At 43.2% G+C, this 23,680-nt stretch overlaps 1 protein-coding gene across 1 annotated transcript in view; it reads left to right on the top strand.

The window, feature by feature from the left end:
• The window catches only part of LOC124722208, a 41,236-nt gene extending 20,716 nt beyond the window's left edge, over positions 1 to 20,520 (top strand). The window contains exon 6 of the mRNA XM_047247404.1: positions 20,261 to 20,520. Coding sequence (XP_047103360.1) covers positions 20,261 to 20,437 — 177 coding nt within the window. The 3' untranslated portion in view covers positions 20,438 to 20,520. The remainder of the gene's footprint in view (positions 1 to 20,260) is intronic.
• Positions 20,521 to 23,680: the final 3,160 nt, after the last annotated feature.

The raw sequence follows: 23,680 nt of genomic DNA on the forward strand, positions 1-23,680 counted from the left end.
CTCAAGCCTAAGTTTTGTAGTCTGGAACTTAAGCCACTGGAACAAAAAGGCATATTTATTGACAAACAATTAATAAGTTATTTATCAAACAGAAACGGCACTGAGCCAAGGAAACAATTACTAATTCTGTACAAGAAGTAAACAAAGAAAATATGGTGGGGTGTATGGTATTCGTTATTTAATTTATAGATAATTTATTGGCGAATAAATTTGTTTGAATTATCTACTTTTTCAAATAATTGTCGAGATAGAAATCTGTTCGAATAATATCCATATTTTTTCACCATTACACCTTACACTTCCTTTCTCTTTTTGTACATATTATCAAATATAACGAGTCCTACTAGTTCATTTCATCGATGTACTCGCAAAAACCTACATTGTAGCTTGATTGCAATTTTTTTGGTAGTTATAAACAAAGTTAACAAAAGAAGTATGTAATCACATTCCTCAACATAAATATTTTTAATTTGTTCTGTTCAAAATATGTCTAAATGTCAGTAAGACTTTAGAAGCTGACTGAAAGCGAGCATTAATTTATCAGCTATTATTTCACGGAGATACACCTTTCCACAACTGAAACAATGACCTTCAATAACATTCAATATTCTGTTATAATTTTAATTTTCGTTATACTGTGGTAACACCTGGTGAATGTCAGGTGTACACCACACACCTTCTTCATAGAAAACGTGGAAAATGGACAGCTGAAAGAAATTCTAATTTTAAATGCATTCATTGGCTTACCAGTCCCATTAGCACAGCTACATTGTGTCGGGGCTGAGTAGGTAGAGTCCATGTTTCCCTATCAGCGTAGCAAGGGCACGCGGCTGTTTCCCGTCACTCCGTGAGTGAGCGTCACGTGATACCGAGTGCGTGAACTAGCCAGTCACGTGCTTCCACGTGCACGTGCAGAGCGAGTGATGTAGATGAACGCTACTCACGCAGATTCGCCACGCGGATGCACTGCCCTAGAAGTGCCGCTATTTTTCTGCGAATCACAGAAACAATGTATAAGAACATAATACTAACTAATTCATATGCAAAATGATCATATTATAAGAATTTCATGGAACTGCTTGGATTAATGATAGCATGTTGCTCACAAAACGCGTGAAATGTCTCAGTCACGAACCAAGTTAAAGAGGGCAGAAGCTTTGACAACATCGTGCTTAATTACTGTCTAAGCAAAAACCTAGAAGGGGAATTAAATTCTGCAAATTACCTATACTGTCTGCAGGCAACGTTTCTGAATCCATGGAAAAGTACCGGACGTTCCCGATATTTCATAAAAAATTCAAGATACCACAAAAAACTTTTCGGAAGAATAGTAGAAAGAAAAGGGTCTGTTGAACTGAGCAGACAAAAGTTGCAATGGATGGCTCGTTCGAATGTGTTCCGTATCTGGCGTCCGAATGTTGCGGCTAGATGCGGCGTATAGCGCGACTGTAGACACAACACCTGAGCTGTCTCTTAAAGGCAGCTGTCTTGCGAACTTGGCAGCACGGACGAGTTTAACGACTTAGAATGTTGGTTGGGAATTTGTTCAAGATTCGCAGGACATACCTTATCGGACATTACATAAGAATTCGGGTTTCCAAACTAAATTGTGTCTACGGCGGATCTCCAATATCACAGAGTCAGTGTTTCCACACGCACGAACCACCGCACAGGACAACAGCCACAACTAATTGACGAACGGACGTCACGTCGTCTAAGGAGAGTAATACAGGGAGATCGAATGGTTCAGATGGTTCTATGTGCTATGGGACCTAACATCTGAGGTCATCAGTCCCCTAGTTTTAGAACTACATGTCTTAAACCGAACTAACCTAAGGATATCACACACATCCATGCCCGAGGCAGGATTCGAAACTGCGACCGTAGCAGCAGCGCAGTTCCGGACTGAAGCGCCTAGAACCGCTAGGCCACAGCGGTCGGCCAGGGAGATCGATAGTGTTGTGTAGCATAAAACGTAATTCATCTGAAAAGGCCTCCAGTCGCCACTCAATGGACGTCCTGCTGTCACAATTTCGTGCAAATTCCAGCCTTTGTGGCCGATAAACAGCCGTCAGCATGGGTGCATGAACCAGGCGGCTGCTGCAGAGGCCCATGGGCAGCAACGTTCGCTGAACAGTCGCTGAAGAGACACTGTTGGTAACCCCTTGGTTCATCTGGACGGTCAGTTGCTCAACAGTTGCATGTTTATATGCCCGTACACATCTCTGCAGCCATCGTTCACCCCTGTCATCTATGGCCCATTGTGCACAACAGTTGCCTCGGCCTCGGTTTTGGATGGCGCCATTTCGCCATGCACGGTATATTTTAACCATCGTGGTGCGCGAAGAGTTTTTTTCTGAAATCAGATTGTTTTTATTCACGATTATTATACACCGTATTATTCCCCGCTCTTTTGGCTACAGCCGGCCGGTGTGGCCGTGCGGTTCTAAGCGCGTCAGTTTGGAACCGCATGACCGCTACGGTCGCAGGTTCGAATCCTGCCTCGGGCATGGATGTGTGTGATGTCCTTAGGTTAGTTAGGTTTAAGTAGTTCTAAGTTCTAGGGGACTGATGACCTCAGTAGTTAAGTCCCATAGTGCTCAGAGCCATTTGAACCATTTTTTTCTTTTGGCTACAGAACCCAGTTCGAGGGCCATACCTTACTGGGAGGGCCTGTATGCTGGCACGGTGCCTCTCTGCTGGTCGTCTTGCTGCATCAGTAACCTCCTCATAATCCACATACTGCTTCCTGCGGAGTGCATCCCTCATTGGGCCAAACGGATGGAAGTCGGAAGGTGCAATAGCCGGGCTGTAGGTTGGATCGGGAAGAATATTCCAATTTCGTGAGCTCCTCTCAGGTGCGCAGACTCGTGTAAGGCCTTGCGTTGTCGTGGAGAATGAGAATTTCGCTTACATTTTTCTGGCGACGAACACGTAGATTTGAACAAGCAGCCGTATGTAGCCGGCCGGTACGCGGGAGATCTGATAGGTTTGAGCGACCTTATTGCTATGACGACAGACGCCTGGCGCAACGACTCTGTCTTTGGCGCTGTTAGTGTCATCGTTTACTACTGTACTTTAAATGTAAGTTTAAGTAATACAGCGCAGCCATTTTAATCTTTAGAGTTGTCATCCAACTTTAAACGTTATATTTAATGTTATCAGCCAACTTTCAATTGTATATTCTCATGATGCTTCTGTTCATTTGAAGAGCGAGGCTGGTAAATAAAAAATATAAAGAGCGACTTGTGGCTGTTTTCAAGAACTTATAAATTTGGTAGCATTATGAATTTGTTTAAAATGCCATATTAATGTACCAATGCTTTTAATTTATTTAATTGTGGAGACTAAAAATTTAACTTCCACCTTAGAATGCTCCCTATATAGCGGTAAGGGGTAGATTAATTTACAACCGAAATCAAGAAATCAGAATCAAAGATATACCTACACCTTAAAGTCTAAGCTGTAACTTTCTCGGAGTGCACCTGCGTGAAAATTGAAATTTTAATGCACGTAGAAACGTGGCATTTTAGAAAGGTTTGGTTAATATTAACTAAATTGTTAACGTTTCACAAATAATTTCAGGTGTAGCTCTAGCTGCGATTCAGCACATCTAGTTCACCTGACGTATCCTAATGGAAAGATCAGTTCGCGAATCCTTTGATTATACAGGAGAGCCAATAGCTTCAGGGCAGTCCAGTTGTGACATAACTCTACTGATCTCATCTCTGTTTTCATAGATACTCTGCAAATTACATTAAAGTGCCCAACAGAGGGTTCATCGAACCACCTTCACAATTCTCCATAATTCCAATCTCGTATAGCGTGCGGAAAGAACGAACACTTATATACATCTTTCCGTACGAGCTCTCATTTCGCTTATTTTGTCATCGTATCGTTTCACCCCATGTAGGTCGTTTTCAACAAAATATTTTCGCATTCTGAGAAGAATGTTGGTGATTTGAATTTCCTGAGAAGATTCCGCCCCAACGAGAAACGCCTTTGTTTTAATGATGTCGACCCCAAATCCTGTATCATTTCAGTGACACTTTCTTCCCTCCTCGCGATAATATAAAAAAGGCCGCCCTTCTTTGAACTTTTTCGATGTCATGTGTCAGTCGCACCTGATGCGGATTCCACACCGCACAGCAATACTCCAGAATAGGGCGGACAAGTGTAGTGTAAGCAGTCTCTTTAGGTGTTGCACCTTCTAAGTGTTCTGCCAATGAATCGCAGCCTTCTGTTTACTCTACCCCCAACATTATCTATATGATCGTTGCAATTTGAGTTATTTATGATTGTAATCCCTGAATATTTGGTTGAATTTACGACCTTTAGATTTGACTGATTTATCGTGTAACCGAAGTTGAACGGATTCCTTTTAGCACTCATGTAGATGACCTCACACTTCTCGTTAGTTAGTGTCAGCTGACAATTTTCGCACCATACATATATCTTTTCTAAATCGTTTTGCCATTTCTTTTGATCTTCTGATGACTTTATTAGTCTATAAACGACAGCGTCAGTAGTGGGACATAGAGGGCACCACCCCACTCTCCATTGTTGCCAAATTTATTCAAGATGGCGCCGATGACGTCATCCAAGATGGCGGAATGTAGACTTGGCAATAGTGCATGACGTCATCCAAGATGGCGGATTTTGGCGGGAGAATAGTCCAATTGTGCTATGTCCACTAACCTAACCTCAAGAAAAAATGGCGGGAAGTTTGAATTTTGGCGGAAAAATAGGCCAATTGTGCTACTATTTATTATCATTTATTGTTATTTATTATTATTCACCTGCCTCCACTAGAAAATTCCCTCCAAATTCAAATTCCAACATGATAATGGCTGCAAAACCTTACTTTTGTTTATTGTTCATTATCATTCATTATCATTTATTAACATTCATTATCATTCAATGTCATTTATTATCATTTATTGTCATTCATTATCATTTATTATCATGTATTATCATTTATTATTATTTATTATCAATTATTATTATTTATTATTATTGACCTTTCTCCACTAGAAAATTCCCTCCAAATTCAAAATCCTACACGATAATGGGGGCAAGACCTTACTATTGTTTATTATTATTCATTATCATTCATTCTCATTTATTATCATTCATTATCATTTATTACTAAAGGCTTACCTCCACTAGAAAATTGCTCCAAATTCAAATTCCAACACGATATTCTTTCGAAAACTGTACTTCTATATATTATTATCATTTATTATTTATTCAAGATGTCCGATTTTCTCGGTGAGAAAGCCATTCTCCTTACATCCATAACAAAAATCTATCACAAGTTCAAATCCGCAACACCATAATTGATCACATGTGTGAGCTTTCTCCGTCACATATCTTTTTTCACTGGTAGCCTATCACAATCAAGTCAAATAAAAAACTCCACTTATAGTAACGTAATTCACATCCAGTCTGCAGCTCGTGGTCGTGCGGTAGCGTTCTCGCTTCCCACGCCCGGGTTCCAGGGTTCGATTCCCGGCGGGGTCAGGGATTTTCTCTGCCTCGTGATGACTGGGTGTTGTGTGATGTCCTTAGGTTAGTTAGGTTTAAGTAGTTCTAAGTTCTAGGGGACTGATGGCCATAGATGTTAAGTCCCATAGTGCTCAGAGGCAATTCACGTCCTTTGATTTTGCAGGGGGGAAGGGACTGAAGACTTTACTTCAAGCAGTATGGTCATCACTTGTTCTCCAACACAGTCAGCACACACATCTTTGATATCGCAGTGCAGTCACCACGACGTCCACGCTCCAACTGAATTAGTTCAAATCCTTGCCATCCCCTGGCCAGCGCGCGGAGACACTGCCTACGCCTGTCACGTGAGGCGGCCGGCCACTAGCGCGGGGTCGAGCCCAGCGATCGCTCCCACGTCGTAAACATGTTTTCGCTGGACACGCTGGAACTTGTCGAGTTTGACGTCACAGCGGCCCCTTGTCCACTCACCACGTGTATTCGTCGCCTCCACGCATTTCCTGCCAAAATTGTCTCCCTCGGAGCTGAATCGCACAACGGTCGGCTAATTCCCTGCAACACTTTCGGCGTCACGTTCAAACCTGTCGATGCCGACCGCTCACCGTCCACCACGTGTCCATGTGTGAGCGAGAACGCTGTGCTACACTTTTGGCGGCAAAGTTTGCTCGACATCCGCCATGACTATATAACAGCACTAGAACGCCTGCTAATTGACTTGCTCTCGCGCGCGCGTAATAACTGTACAATCGCTGCGCCGCCGCCCCGCTTACGTCACACACCCTCCATACACGCGACGGACATAGCCTTCTGTAAATATCTGGAAAATGACTCTTTATTTCAGACGTTACAGTCATGCAGGTGTGTTCCAACTGACTTCTTCATGCTCACACAGCGAAACTCCCGAGTGCAGCTGATGTACGCGCGGCCGGCTGAGCCCATTCCATCGGCAGCTCCCTGGCCGTCTGACGTCAAGCACACTCCTACGGCCAGCGCGCCAGCTTGCGGCGAGCGGCGCCTCAGGGCCCCGCCACAAACGGTCAGCCGTGCCCGTGAGCACTTAACGCTGGACACGATGGAACCTGTCGACCGCATGCCGGACAAAGGATACGTTTGGCGCCAGAGTTTCACTGACAGTGGAATCCACCATGACCGTATAACAGCGTGTTTGCTCGTCGCGAGAACGCTCGCTAATTCTCTCTCACCACCCCGCTATATTAAATAATTCAATTTACAATTCCATATACGTATGCAAACGTGTTCAACTCCCTAATTTCAACTACTTTTCGAGGACCAGACCACCACCTCCTCCTCCTAGGAACCAGTGCCAGGTTTCAAATCTGCCAGTAAACAAAGCTCACTTGCGCTTCTGCCACCAACCTAAGAAAATTGTTTCAAACCAAGCCACCAGCACTCAACGTCTCCCTACACGTTTCTGGTAAAACGGACTCACCTTGCAGTAAGTCCATGGATGGAGGAACGAATTTACTTTATTTAGGAATGGAGGATATTTATCACACCGACATGTCCCACATCATACAGTCCTGCAAAACTCTCATACATAACTCATTTATAATGTTCTACACACACGCTTGCTAATTGTAAACAGTTAAAAATAAGTCATAGAACAGCGTACAGACATGCGAACCGCTCGTAAATGATGCAAAACATTTACCTCCAAATAGCCAAACAACTGCTAATTTTCGGAAATAATTTCAGTTCATAGGCTGATGGAAGGAGGAACGAGTGCACTTTATTTATTTGCAACATATATTTTTGAAACTTTTACTTCTCATAGATTTCGATATGTGAGACTGACTTACGGCAGTTTCTGAACTCCAGTAGTGCACTACACTTGGCAACACAACCACACCCATCAAGATATTCATTCCAATCCAGACCAGTAACTCCTCTACAGATAAATTTGTCCAGTTATTTATTTGTCTACTCACTCACATTTTGACCAGATTGCCGTTATTGCGCAAAAACAGCTCAGACTGCGCTGTGCTGCTCAGGGAAGTAAGGAAGGGCTGCACTCTATTTATTTGGAGCCCTTTTATTAAGTCGTGGAGTATATTTGTCACAAAACACCTGCACTGATCCCACTGTGGTCTTCTGACACAGGCCACAAACACGTAAACAACTCCTAATTTCACCACACAATACCAAACAGCTCTTAAATAATGCAGTACACAATATCAGCAGACGAGCTCTGTACTCTTAAACTCTCCAAATAAAGCACCGCACAGTGCACAGACATGCTCGCAAAATAGTGCAACAGACGTGCCCAAACACCACCAGCTGCCAAACCGACCAAAAGTCTCTGCTCCGCCTCCCCCAAACATGACCTCAACACAGTCGCATTCGCACCTATCACCGGAGAAATTGATATCGCCTATGCGCCTTAGATTACGCTCGAAGGCAGGCCTCGCGCGCGTGCGGTCAGTGGGGAAGGGGATTCCAGAGTCTCCAGCCAAGTTCAGCTTCCGAGCTCTCATGACAGCCGACACATGTGAAAGCTGCATTGTTCTTCTCATGTATACCGCCGGCGTCTCAGGTCTGGACCTGCCTTCACGTCTATTCTCAGAATAGCTCATAGCTCGTTGACACACTCGATTAACGCGGCCGGGAAAACATTTACTACTCGCATGCAACCGAGATGGTGACGGAAAACCAATCACTCTGATCTGCACTGCAGGCGCGTGTAATCATTGAGAACACTCTATTTATTTTTTTGAACAACTTATTTAACCATACAGTGTATCTATCACGCTATCACAAAACACCAATCCCAGATGTGCCCTGAGCCATGTTGCACAGCCCACAGACACGCACCCAATCATAATTTCAGTACACACTATAGCAAACTGTTACTAAATAATACATCACACAGATGTGTAGATACTTGTAAACTATCCTAATAACGCATAGCAGAGCCTGCAGATCCGCTCGCAAAATAACTCAGCAGACGTGCGCAGGTACCCCCACTCTGCACCCTGCCCACAGGATCGTGAAGTCACCCATCCGTCTGATTTCAGACCTCGCACAGCCCCTGCTCGGCTTCCGCAAGCGTGAGTTGGCGCGGCCAACGCGCTCGTCAGCGGCCAAAGCACACACATACGTCCGTCCAGGGCCGCGATCCCGAGCCGCGACCACCGAACGCGGGTGAAAGTCAACTTTACATCAACGTAGCAAAATCTAAAGCGCAGCCTCCATACGCTAGACACATCATAGCAGCACATGTCTTTACCTCCTATGACATCTACACCTACATCTACATTTATACTCCGCAAGCCACCCAACGGTGTGTGGCGGAGGGCACTTTGCGTGCCACTGTCATTACCTCCCTTTCCTGTTCCTGTCGCGTATGGTTCGCGGGAAGAACGACTGTCTGAAAGCCTCCGTGCGCGCTCTAATCTCTCTAATTTTACATTCGTGATCTCCTCGGGAGGTATAAGTAGGGGGAAGCAATATATTCGATACCTCATCCAGAAACGCACCCTCTCGAAAACTGGCGAGCAATCTACACCGCGATGCAGAGCGCCTCTCTTGCAGAGTCTGCCACTTGAGTTTATTAAACATCTCCGTAACGCTATCACGGTTACCAAATAACCCTGTGACGAAACGCGCCGCTCTTCTTTGGATCTTCTCTATCTCCTCCGTCAAACCGATCTGGTACGGATCCCACACTGATGAGCAATACTCAAGTATAGGTCGAACGAGTGTTTTGTAAGCCACCTCCTTTGTTGATGGACTACATTTTCTAAGCACTCTCCCAATGAATCTCAACCTGGTACCCGCCTTACCAACAATTAATTTTATATGATCATTCCACTTCAAATCGTTCCGCACGCATACTCCCAGATATTTTACAGAAGTAACTGCTACCAGTGTTTGTTCCGCTATCATATAATCATACAATAAAGGATCCTTCTTTCTATGTATTCGCAATACATTACATTTGTCTATGTTAAGGGACAGTTGCCACTCGCTGCACCAAGTGCCTATCCGCTGCAGATCTTCCTGCATTTCGCTACAATTTTCTAATGCTGCAACTTCTCTGTATACTACAGCATCGTCCGCGAAAAGCCGCATGGAACTTCCGACACTATCTACTAGGTCATTTATATATATTGTGAAAAGCAATGGTCCCATAACACTCCCCTGCGGCACGCCAGAGGTTACTTTAACGTCTGTAGACGTCTCTCCATTGATAACAACATGCTGTGTTCTGTTTGCTAAAAACTCTTCAATCCAGCCACACAGCTGGTCTGATATTCCGTAGGCTCTTACTCTGTTTATCAGGCGACAGTGCGGAACTGTATCGAACGCCTTCCGGAAGTCAAGAAAAATAGCATCTACCTGGGAGCCTGTATCTAATATTTTCTGGGTCTCACGAACAAATAAAGCGAGTTGGGTCTCACACGATCGCTGTTTCCGGAATCCATGTTGATTCCTACATAGTAGAATCTGGGTTTCCAAAAACGACATGATACTCGAGCAAAAAACATGTTCTAAAATTCTACAACAGATCTACGTCAGAGATATAGGTCTATAGTTTTGCGCATCTGCTCGACGACCCTTCTTGAAGACTGGGACTACCTGTGCTCTTTTCCAATCATTTGGAACCCTCCGTTCCTCTAGAGACTTGCGGTACACGGCTGTTAGAAGGGGGGCAAGTTCTTTCGCGTACTCTGTGTAGAATCGAATTGGTATCCCGTCAGGTCCAGTGGACTTTCCTCCATTGAGTGATTCCAGTTGCTTTTCTATTCCTTGGACACTTATTTCGATGTCAGCCATTTTTTTGATTGTGCGAGGATTTAGAGAAGGAACTGCAGTGCGGTCTTCCTCTGTGAAACAGCTTTGGAAAAAGGTGTTTAGTATTTCAGATTTACGCGTGTCATCCTCTGTTTCAATGCCATCATCATCCCGGAGTGTCTGGATATGCTGTTTCGAGTCACTTACTGATTTAACGTAAGACCAGAACTTCCTAGGATTTTCTGTCAAGTCGGTACATAGAATTTTACTTTCGAATTCACTGAACGCTTCTCGCATAGCCCTCCTTACGCTAACTTTGACATCGTTTAGCTTCTGTATGTCTGAGAGGTTTTGGCTGCGTTTAAACTTGGAGTGAAGCTCTCTTTGCTTTCGCAGTAGTTTCCTAACTTTGTTGTTGTACCACGGTGGCTTTTTCCCATCCCTCACAGTTTTACTCGGCACGTACCTGTCTAAAACGCATTTTACGATTGTCTTGAACTTTTTCCGTAAACACTCAACATTGTCAGTGTCGGAACAGAAATTTTCGTTTTGATCTGTTAGGTAGTCTGAAATCTGCCTTCTAATTACTCTTGCTAAACAGATAAACCTTCCTCCCTTTTTTTTATATTCCTATTAACTTCCATATTCAGGGATGCTGCAACGGCCTTATGATCACTGATGCCCTGTTCTGCACATACAGAGTCGAAAAGTTCGGGTTTGTTTGTTATCAGTAGATCCAAGATGTTATCTCCACGAGTCGGTTCTCTGTTTAATTGCTCGAGGTAATTTTCGGATAGTGCACTCAGTATAATGTCACTCGATGCTCTGTCCCTACCACCCGTCCTAAACATCGGAGTGTCCCAGTCTATATCTGGTAAATTGAAATCTCCACCTAAGACTATAACATGCTGAGAAAATTTATGTGAAATGTATTCCAAATTTTCTCTCGGTTGTTCTTCCACTAATGCTGCTGATTCGGGAGGTCGGTAAAAGGAGCCCATTATTAACCTAGCTCGGTTGTTGAGTGTAACCTCCACCCATAATAATTCACAGGAACTATCCACTTCTACTTCACTACAGGATAAACTACTACTAACAGCGACGAACACTCCACCACCGGTTGCATGCAATCTATCCTTTCTAAACACCGTCTGTACCTTTGTAAAAATTTCGGCAGAATTTATCTCTGACTTCAACCAGCTTTCTGTACCTTCGGTGCTTTCTATCAGCGCTTGAAGTTCTGGTACTTTACCAACGCAGCTTCGACAGTTGACAATTACAATACCGATTGCTGCTTGGTCCCCACATGTCCTGACTTTGCCCCGCACCCGTTGAGGCTGTTGCCCTTTCTGTACTTGCCCAAGGCCATCTAACCTAAAAAAACCGCCCAGCCCACGCCACACAACCCCTGCTACCCGTGTAGCCGCTTGTTGCGTGTAGTGGACTCCTGACCTATCCAGCGGAACCCGAAACCCCACCACCCTATGGCACTGTAGCACAGAGCACATTGCTCCTCACACGACATTACACGGCCCTTTAACTAAACATAACTACACATCCCTGCTCTCCCCTCATCGCGTGACCAGCCATCTAAAAACCTTCTCAATATTATTCTTACTTTACAACATTTTTTTTTAAATAACATCCCACCGCACGTAACCTCACACCCGTCCCACCATCAACATACGCAAACGTCCTAAACCCTATCTTGACACTCATATATCATCCCACAAAGCATGCCTATCAATAAATTTACCGTTCTCATACCCACTTTTCGAATTACAAACGTAGCCTCTATCTAAACACCATTCAACTCATCTTTCTCGCACTTTCAACAGTAAAATTAATTTTACACACAATACCAAACGCAATTAAAGAGTCAAACTTTTATACAGAGCATCAAGCACATACAACAATATTCAAAGCCCGGTCCATAGTTATCACCTCCACCTTCAATTAAATGTTATTACCATTGCCCCAACATTCTGCCAGCGCTCGATTTGTACCTATTTTTCCGCTCTTAACTGTTGTCACTAGCGGTCGAATACCAATATCTATAGATTGCATAAATTTCCACATAAAAAAATCTCGACCCGCCGTTTAGAGACTCCTATATCCAAACACATAGCATCATTCAACTATCACTTGCTCTTATCTAATAACTCATCCATCAGGTCTGGGGGCAAGGTCATCCCTTTCTTTCTTCCTTTTCTTTCTTTCAGCAGCAGACAGCTATTTTTTTTACTGTGGTAGCTAAACTGAGCCATCAACTTAACATCACCATTCGCGAAAAATATCTTCAAATACGTAAACACACTCACTCAATTACACAGCGGTCCCGCTGAGGACATGACCTTCAATATTACAGTTCTTAATCCAGTAACCACCCAAACAAGTACTAAATGCTCAAACTAATCCCATAGCGCCTTACAAAGCGAGTGTCCGAGCGCCGCCGCCGGCATGTCAAAGCCACATAGGTGTCCATCTAAACAGCCGTCCACTCAGCCCCAGGACCAGAATGCAGAAGTGGGCTCTCCCTATATCTGCTCTCCAGCTATTTTCTAACGACATACAATGCACAAATGGATTTCTGAATAGCGCAGATCTGTATCTCCCCCTTGCATCTCCTACAGGACATGTAAACAGTGTCCCCCCCCCAGCCAGTGAACCCGACGTCATTCACCCTTCGCTCACAATTTCCACTCGCATATATAAAACCATATTCACTCCTGCCAAAACTCACTTAATAATAAAAAAGCATTCTCCCTTTCCAAGCATATATGAGTATGCATTTATCTTCACCCATCTGATCTCTGCAATTTAAGTCGGAGAAAGACATATCTATTACCTTCTGCAACCTGTCTATAAACAGAACGATCTCAGTTACTACAACAGGATCTTGTTTTGACCATTCGCCGGAAATGCGCGCAATGTTGTACGCCTCAAACTAGGTACAAGTACAACAGATCCTCAACACCCTATCATCTTTATCCTCTACCATGAAACAGTGAAAAAGTCACGAAGCTACCAATGCTATCCACCTCCAGCGTGGACAAACGGAATTCACAATACTCCCCCCGAATAACTCAGAGTGCAGCCATCCAAGAATTCCTAACAGCTCGCCAAATCCAACACCTCAAACTACAAATGCCTATATGAACAACATCATATTAAATATACACACACGCTGCAGAGACCCCTTTAAAGTTTGATCACCCATACTCTAAGCCCTTGTTCAAACAGTGTTTTCTAACACGCTTTTGCACACTGCCGAGCATTTCGTCTTTCTGCCGTGACTTCTAAGTCATTGTCTGATTCTAAACAGACATTAACACGGGCTGATGCACGGTCTAACAGGAAACTACACCTTGCACCTTATAAATCATATTCTTACAGTCGATAGCATAACATTGAATGATTTTAAATAAAGGACACCCACAACACAAGGTAAATAGAAGAGCCTGCTGGCGTTGTAGCCACTTCCCTCTAAAGTGATTGACCACCGCTACATTTAAACTCATATGTCGCAGTGACCGAATAGTTTATAACTCTGCATTCAACTTCTAGTGATTGGTCATTTTTGCACACAAGTACAGGATCACCGTTTTCGGTGCTAGCAACCCTGAAAGTTGCGGTCCATCAATCAAAATTTCTCCCCCAACTCAAGCAAGCGTTGTCAGTCAATCATTATGTCGTACCCAATGCACACATGCGATGGATAAGACACCCCCGATCTACTGTAATATTATCCATCACAGATGATATCGCGAAAAATTTTACAGTAAGTCCAACACTGGCCAATCATGTGACAGCTTGTTTTCTTAATTTCAGTATCATAGCTAAACCATACATCCTCTGCTTTGCAAGTATCATTGCGACCATTCATAGATGACTGCTCAGCACGTCCTTTCACAATTAATTCTCGAACACGTAAAGACGATCAAGTTATACCAGACAACGCTATACATATTTCTAAGACCTCGCGCATAGTACTCGATCAATCTCTCTGCGTATGGCGGTCACAGAGCTATCTAGTCCTCTTACGTTAAAAGACCATCCTCACCTCGGCATTGACCTACCTACCCCGCAACATCGCTATTCAATTATTCCTCAACCGAGCAGACGAATACAGCTACACTCCACCTCTCTTGACTGAATAGAGCTTTCCTAGTCTTAATCCATCCAAGTGCACCACATTTCTCGAAATGTAACCAAGTCTTGGAGCTTAGCACACCACATCGATCTATAGTAACAGATCTCAAAGTGCCTTAATTTAATAGCATACAGTTAAGAAGAAGAAGAACGGAGCGATATTTATACACAACGTAGCTCGATAGATTTTTAAGCAAATCATTCAATCTATCAAGTGTAAAGCATTTTTCTAGAGTCCATGATCGGTGCATCAAAGGTTCCGGTAGGAGAGAGAGAAAAAGAGAGAGAGAGAGAGAGAGAGAGAGAGAGAGAGAGAGAGAGAGAGAGATAACACAAACACACACACTCCTAAGACTAGAATGTTCAGCACTTAAAAACGGGCAACAACCTTAGATCGCTTACTTTTCCGTCCTGTCAGACATACATCCTTCTCCCCAGTCACCTTACGCTGAGCTATCTCTACCCCAATCGTAAAACTTTTCCTTTCTATGATACGAGCCCAATATAGCCCTGCGGACACGTCTAGTGCCCAATGATCACACCGGATCACGAGTCAGAAATAATACTATTACTCCATCATGTCTATATAAAAAATGATAGTTATTAGCAGCCGGTACATCCTACAAGCAAACAGATACGTATAACAGCAGCGTCCAACATGTGAAAATTAAAAGTCATCCCGTCACCGACTCTGTAAACACCCGTCTGTCGGGTAAGTGTGTACATAATGATTACAGCCCCTCACACATACCCACAGCTAACTTATTTATGACACTGAAGTCTCGATTTTACACCAAGCATGCGATATTGTGGGGATCGCGTAAATCAAAGTGCATTTAGAGCAATGTGTCAACCTTCGTCACACATGAGATGGAAGTCCTCTGATGACCGACGGGTTCACCGTTAACGATCGCAAGTAGACAGCGCTTTAAACCACATACCGAACACGTAGCCGCATACGACTAGAACGCTGGCTATGTCACGTGACTAAAACATCCAAATAGAATACTGGAAAAAAAATCTACCTTCAGCAACTTGTCCTTCTCTAGAATATATGAGTCAACGTTTGTATCGTACCTAGTTGCAGCTCTGTCTCAATCGATCATCTCGTACACCCTCTGTTATGATTTAACACAGATGTGAGTAAGTTTAGACGTAAATTATTCTCTGTCCTCCTGAAAAGCATCAAATACAGTATTCAACTCGCGTGTATCACTGCTACCTCAGTAGACATACTACAATACGAGAAAAAATTGACTGCCTTCCTTATTGGGCTCGCTTCGAAGTCATCGTTTTCCTGTATTCCTCTTGTTGCCGCATACTTGACTCCATGTACAAATTCCCCTCCCCCCCCCTCCCCGCGAACCAGAAGATAAGCAAGTACGTTCTCATTTTCACCGCATTTAGGTGTATATTAGGTTAGTTTATATCTATGCGCTAATCAGTTTTCGCATTTCTTTCGATTTTATGTCAGATCCATCCATGCGACCGCGACATAAGTTATCGTTCTGTGTTCTAAAATTGTCTCTAAATGTAACCAAGGCGTATCCAGTCACCTCCACATTCGGAGAGCGCTTTCTCGCAGGACCTGGTCCCATCGACTGGTGGACCAAACTTCGAGCATAGAATACTTCTCCGGACGTAAGGCGTGCTTGGTCCACCCGTGAACCCTATCACGGATGCTGCGTATGGTGGATCCGCCTCTCGGACACAGCTCCGGATATATAGTACGCAGCAGATCCACACTCGAACGCTAACTCGGGTATTGAATACTGTGGATCTGCATTCAAATACAGCTTCCTACCTTGCGCGAGGCGGATCCACCTTCAAACACTACCTCGTGCGCGGCGTATTGTGGATCCGCATCTGAACACCGCTCTCCATATAACTCGCGGCGGATCCATATTCGAACGTTAACCCTACTCTACCGCCGGTCCTGGTCTCCGAGCTGATACTCCATGCTGCTGCAAACGTCGTCAAACTGTTCGTGCAGATGGTTGTTGTCTTGCAAACGTCCCCATCTGTTGACTCAGGGATCGAGACGTGGCTATACGATCCGCTACAGCCATGCGGATAAGATGCCTGTCATCTCGCCTGCTAGTGATACGAGGCCGTTGGGATCCAGCACGGCGTTCCGTATTACCCTCCTGAACCCACCGATTCCATATTCTGCTAACAGTCATTGGATCTCGACCAAGGCGAGCAGCTATGTCGCGATACGATAAACCGCAATCGCTATAGGCTTCAATCTGACCTTTATCAAAGTCGGAAACGCGATGGTACGCATTTCTCCTCCTTACACGAGGCATCACAACAACGTTTCACCAGGAAACGCCGGTCAACTGCTGTTTGTGTATGAGAAATCGGTTGGAAACTTTCCTCATGTCAGCACGTTTTAGGTGTCGCCACCGGTGTCAACCTTGTGTGAATGCTCTGAATAGCTGATCATTTGCATATCACAGCATCTTCTTCCTGTCGCTCAAATTTCGCGTCTGTAACACGTCATCTTCGTGGTGTAGCAATGTTAATGTCCAGTAGTGTAAATTTTGCTACTTGGTAGGGTCACCATGAAAAAAGAGTGGTCTTATGACATTGAAACTTCATGTAAATATTTGTAAGGACACGCGGAAGAAGTAACGAATAAACCATTGAAAGAAACACATTTCGGTTTCCACATGGGAGGGTAACTTTTGTTAAATGTGTACCACGTTTACGCTCCAAATTACAGGTGTTGCTCAATCTGCAACCACCACAGCATGGAACCGCACAAGAGATACCATTTCACAACTGTTCGCAGCAATATTCTAACGGTGGAGCATGGAATGTTAAGCTGTCGTGACGCTGCTTGTGCACTGCTTGAAGATCGCATACTGCGTCCAGCGTTCTCAGCCATGGCAACAGTAACTTCTTTAACATTTTGTAGTGCAATCGGCCATAGGCCTCTCTCAGGAGCAATTTCGAAACCGCGAGTTAATTCGAAATTCCGAATCATATTCTTCAATCACAGTGTGGGGTTTATTCCTTTAACGCGTCGATACTTGAGTAGATCAGCGGTACTATATTGGAGTTATTTTGATAAAACAACTTTTGGAGTAAATTCTTGCTCACCTTGTCCAGATCCATGTTGACTGCCGCTGTAATGCACGCTGATGCTTGTGTTTCAACCCTACGTAGGTGCATTAGTACCAGCTCACAGTCTGAACATCATTCCTATAAAGTTGGGTACTCATACGGTAAATAGTTTCCCGTCTATACTGACTCAGGTGGAGAAAGTTTAATTATAGCCACCCTGTATATTCTTCCTGAATGACTTGTATCAAAAAATTTTACGTAAAATCATTCTGTCGAAATTAGTTACGTAGGTGACTGACCATTAACAAAAGACAATCAAATAAGAAATTCGCAGACGAAGCAGATGTGTATACCCATCTTTCGCATTTAGAAACGTATTACGAAACGCAGACATTTACGGATGTTCAGCACCAGTATCGAAAAGTGCTAGCTGACTCTAAATATAAATATATGTAGTCGAATTAGGGTAAACAGACGGAAACATCCGATATCGTTTGACTACGCTATCACAAACATCAGGTATATGGGTGTTTCTTCCGGAGTGATGTGAGGTGGGATGACCACATAAATCTGGGCACGAGGAATGCAGACGCCAGCGTCAAATTTATTGGGAGAATCGTGAGGGAATGTGATTCACGTATGACGTGACTGAGGTCGATTGCAAGACACTAGTTACACTAGTTACTGAATATTATCAGCCAGTCAGGGTCACTTGCTGTTGTTGTTGTCTGTAATCCAAACAGTGTTTTGATGCAGCTCACCGTGCTGTTGTATACAGTAAAAGCGTCTTCATCTCTGAATAACTACTGCAACATGCATACATTCGAACCTGCTTACTGTATTCTTGGCTTGGTCTTTCTCTACAATTTGTACCGTGCTCACTTCCCTCTGTTTTCAAACTGACAATTTCTTGATGCCTCAGGATATGTCATATCAATCGATCCCTTCTTTTAGTCAAGTAGTGTCGTAATTTTCCTTTTTGCCCAGTTTGACTCATTACCTCCTCACTAATTACTCGATCTATTCATCTAATCCTCAGCATCCTTCTGGAACAGTACATTTTAAAACCTTCTATTCTCTTCTTATCTGAACTGCTTATAGTCCATGTTTTGCTTCCGTACATGACTACAATCCAGAAAAATACCTTCAGAGACTTACTAATATTTAAATTTGTGTTCTCTGTCAACAGTTTTCTCTTTTTCAGGAACGAATTTCTTACTATACCCAGTCTGAGGCGTCTTGTCACTGTTCGCGCGGCTCCCTCTGTCGGAGGTTCAAGTCCTCCCTCGGGCATGGGTGTGTGTGTTGTCCTTAGCTTCAGTTGGTTTAAGTTCGATTAAGTAGTGTGTAAGCCTAGGGACCGATGACCTCACCAGTCTGCTCCCATAGGAAGTTACCACAAATTTCCAATTTCCAGTTTGCATTTTATATCCTCTCTACTATGGCCATTATCAGTTATTTTGCTGCCCAAATAGCAAAACTCATCTACTGTTTTAGTATCTCATTTTCTTACCCGATTCTGATTTAGTTCGACTGTGTTCCATTATCATTGTTTTACTTTTATTTATGTTCATATTGTAACAACTTTTCAGTATACTATCCATAACGTTCAAGTGCTCTTCCAAGTCATTTACCATCTCTGAGAAAGCTACAGTGTCATCGGAAAACAATGAAGCTTTTATTTCTTCCCCTTGAACTTTAGTTTCCTTTCCCAATTTGTTCTTAGTTTCTTTGGCTGCTTGTTCAGTGTACAGGTTGACTGACGTCGGGGTTAGGCTACATCCTTGTCTCATTCCGTCTTCAAGCACTGCTTCCCCTACATATCCTTCTACTCTTAAAACTGTAATTTGATTTCTTTACAGGTTTTAAATAACCTTTCGCTCAATGTATTTTACCTGTGATACCTTCAGAACTTCGAAGAGTCTCGTATAAATGATGGAACCGTTTTAATCACCGTAGGCTGTCAATTTCATTCCTTTAATGTACCATGCAAGTAAATAGTTTCATCATTTAGATGGTACATTGAGGCTGTGGACCCATACATGAAGAAATTATTCGAAGAGTGTATCTCGATCAGCATTATCAAAAGCTTTCACTAAATATACAGATTCAATAAACGTAGGTTTTCCTTTCTTTAACCTGTCTTCTAAGTCGAGGGTCAATATTACCTCACGTGTTCGTACATTCCTCCGGAACACCAACTGATCTTCCCTTCTACTAGTTTTTTTCCTTTCTTCTTTAAATAATTCGTCTAAGTACTTTGCTTCCATGACATTAAACTGATGGTTCGGTAATATTAACACCTACCAGCACCTGTTTTCTCTAGAATTGAAGTTACTGCATTATTTTTTAAGTCTGTGAGTATTGCGTCTGTCTCATATATTTGCACACCAGTTGCAATAGCCTGGAGCACTTACCGAGTTGATTAACGTAAGACATAGAAAACTTTCAAATAAGTGTTTCACAATTCTTCACGGATTTGTCTGGTCTATGTGAAAGTGTTACATACTTGCTGAGCGAACAGTGGTTGAAGATGCTACAAGAGTGACGTTATGCATCGCGAACAGCCTTACTCTCAAATTTGAGAGGGCCCACTTCCCAAAATAAGTCGAGAACCACACAACGCCCTCCACCATACGTCAACGGTAAAATTACAGACATTATGGCCCATACGGGAGGTTGCCGACAGTCCTACGTGACTGGTGCCGTACGTACATCGGACGGTAGATTGCGGAGTACAGATGTGCTGCTTGTAACACAGGTTGTCTGCTTTCAGCTGTCCGGGCCTCGGTACCCAGGCGGCTACACAACCCCGAAGTCGTACGCGGTGTACGTGACCGAGGCTGGCGAGCTGCGTGTGATGTCGACGTACTGGGGCAACGACCAATACAGCTGCGAGCCATGGCATTCCCCATTGGGGTCCCCTGGCGCCTCAGCTGGAGGGTCCTTCTGATCGCATTAACGATAAAAGCTCACAACAAATTTTTCTTAATGTAAAATAAAATTTTTCTTTAACAATTAAAACACCTAATAATACTCTGTGTACGTTTTATTTCTATTCACGAAATTTTTACATTTGCATTTAGTGTAATTTATGGCAGCTCTGAAACTTTATTTTCGATTAGATGTGGTTTTCACAGGTGTTGCTCTTACCTACTGAGCTGATCCCCAATAACTACAGCGAGCAGCATACGTTACGGGGGATCGATAAAAGACAGCCGGCCGCTGTGACCGAGCGCTTCTAGGCGCTTCAGTCCGGAACCGCGCTGCTGCTACGGTCGCAGGTTGGAATCCTGCTTCGGGCATGGATGTGTGTGATGTCCTTAGGTTAGTCAGGTTGAAGTAGTTCTAAGTCTAGGGGACTGATGACCTCAGATGTTAAATTCCATAGTGCTTAGAGCCATTTGAACCATTTTTGCTAAAAGAGAATGTTGATATGGTGTTAGTTAATTCCAGGAGTCACCACGGAACGCTTGCAGAACCATACCGGATCAGAATAACAATTGAGTGACAGCCTGTTGTTTACAGGGGAGTTGCGCTAGCAACAACCAACCACAAAGCGAGATCGGTCTTGCCTTCTGTTTTGTATGCCCTTGACATACCACTCTTGCAACGAAGATTATGGCCGCTAACATAACTGCTGGATTCATTTTCGTCATGTGCTTTTTCACTTTGTGTTTATAATACTCAAAAGAACGTTCGCACCAAAAAGCGGAAGTGAGAGTTATAAGGCAATTAGGAGTGTGCAAAACAAAATTACTTGATGAAGTTCGAATTTCGGTCATTATTTGTTGTGAAGTGGGAAAGTGATAGTGACTTGAAGTTGCGTGCATTAGTTAACTGTTAGCCATCTAGGCCACATCTCCGACTCGCAGTGTGCTGTAGTGTGCTGGAAGTACAATAAATCCAATGAATTTTGGTAAACTGTTTATTCTGAAGCAATCCCTGGCACTTTACATTGTTGATATAAGTGAACACCTCCATGGAACCTCGCATACAATGCAAATTTATGTTCCAGTAGACGGAGGTCTTCATGGAAAAAACTTAGCAGAACAGGTACTGTACTTAATTGGTGACTCATCCTTAAATACACACCACGTCTTTCGCCATCAACCAGTTGGTTAAGGTCCAGTTACATATAGCCAAGTGTGATTCGTATTAGTTTCAGATCAAACTTTGCTCCGGATTCTGCATTTGTATGTGAACTCTCTTAGTTGCGGTCAGCTGGAACGTCCTATCAGCATAACACGACAGTTCTGCGTGACAACACAAACCTCCTCAAAGTATAGCAATCAGTTCCATATGACCCCTTAGTTCTAAATACAAATCAACTGAAACAAAAAATAACAGGGAAAGGAAACTAAATGAGAGTAAGCAAGCGATATGAGAGCAGGGAAGCGCAGCACCCAGCTTAGTAGTTACTTTTAGAATGGAAGAATACGTGCAGCCAGGTGTTCTATGAAGACGGACGGGTAACGTTACGTATGTCAATTTCCAATTTGAAATGTCAATGCACCCACGTGTCTTACTGGCGCGAGACACTCCCTTCGCATCTGTCGTAGCTTTGGTGTTAAAATGTCTTTTCTTCAATTCTTACAAACGTATACTTTCGCTTATCAACGCTAATAATATCCGCATGCTATGCACTACGCTCAGATTTGCTGTCTGAAACCACCTGTTAATAGCAATAAAACGCCAAATTCCGATCGGTATATGTATCATAAAAATAGACTTAAAGACAGTGGTGGAGGCGTGTTTATATTCGTAAACAATACGATAATATCCAATGTTGTTAATACAGAACCGATGTGAGATACACTGACGAGCCAAAACCTCATGACCACCGGCATACGAGGAAATGCATCACCAATTCTGCTTATCGAGGATCAGACAGTTTGTGGTAGTTTTGTGGAGGTATGTGGCATTAGATGTCTGTGCAAAAGTTATGTAATTCACGTTAATAATGGGCCGCTGATTTGTGTACACGGTGATGGCGCCCGATAGCGACCAACATGGGTTTCACAGAATTTACATGAGGCGAATTTTGTCACCTAGACATCAACGTGAATTCACTATAACGCTCCTCAAACCACTGTAGTATGGTTCTGGCTCAGAGATATTGCCAGTTATACATCTGAAAAATGACGTCGCCTTCAGAGAGGACATCTGTAGTGGGACAAGGTTCGTTTCAGCGCATTTGTTAATGCCGGTTGCCTACATCAGGTGTAGGAATTCACTCGGGAGCAAACCTATTTTGATCCTTTGATTGACAGGTCATTAACCTATTGTTATTCCTTGGTTGACACATCTTTAACCTATTGTTCTGCTAAAAGTATCCTTCCTTTTCATTGACAGGTCCTTATATTATTGTTGCTCCACCCCCTCCCTCTTCCCCCACCCCTCAGGAAACCTCCAAGCCACCCTCTCTCCACAGAGCTGCAGGTACACTTTCAAGTTATTATTGGAATAGACCTTTCCACTCTTATCAATTCGATTGACCACTTAATTAAATTGATCACTTAATTAACACCTCCCCCTCTGGTAACCCCCATTCCTGGAAATTTGCTGGAAAAAGTTGATCAGTCATTTGGAGGGCATTCGATTGCAGTGAATGGAATATTGTTTAAACAGTTTAGACAATGTATAGAATAATTGTTTAATTATTTATGGCAGTGTATGGAATATAGTTTATTTATTTAGTTGAAGAATTTGTCAGGAAATCGATTGCAGTGTATGGAATATTGTTTAAACAATTTAGACAATGTATGGAATATTGTGTATTTAAGCAATTTAGGGGATTCAAGGCAGTGTATCGAATATAGTTTATTTATTAATTTAAAGAATTTTGTAGGAAATCGATCCCCCCACCACAACCACCTTCTCCCCCCTCCCCTCACCCCCTCCCCTCCTCTACCTGGAAACTGGGGGCTCTGTGTTGAAGAGGAAGGATCTCATGAAGTGAAATTCAAGGGTATATTGTTTAGTTATAAAAAATTCAGTTTGCAGGGGTTGGATTTCTCTTGCTCATCATTCTCCGGTGTGTAGAAAGATATAGGTCTTGCAAGAAGTAATTGCATGGGGCAAACATGTTACATATCCTAATGTTCGGTACTGCACTCTGAGTTTCTTAACGTAATGTTCGGCCGTTTGTTGGCACATAACCTATTGTTCTGTTAAGTGGTTTTCCAAATCATTT

This window comes from Schistocerca piceifrons, chromosome X (assembly GCF_021461385.2).
Source record: "Schistocerca piceifrons isolate TAMUIC-IGC-003096 chromosome X, iqSchPice1.1, whole genome shotgun sequence".
NCBI classification, from domain to species: Eukaryota; Metazoa; Arthropoda; class Insecta; order Orthoptera; family Acrididae; genus Schistocerca; species Schistocerca piceifrons.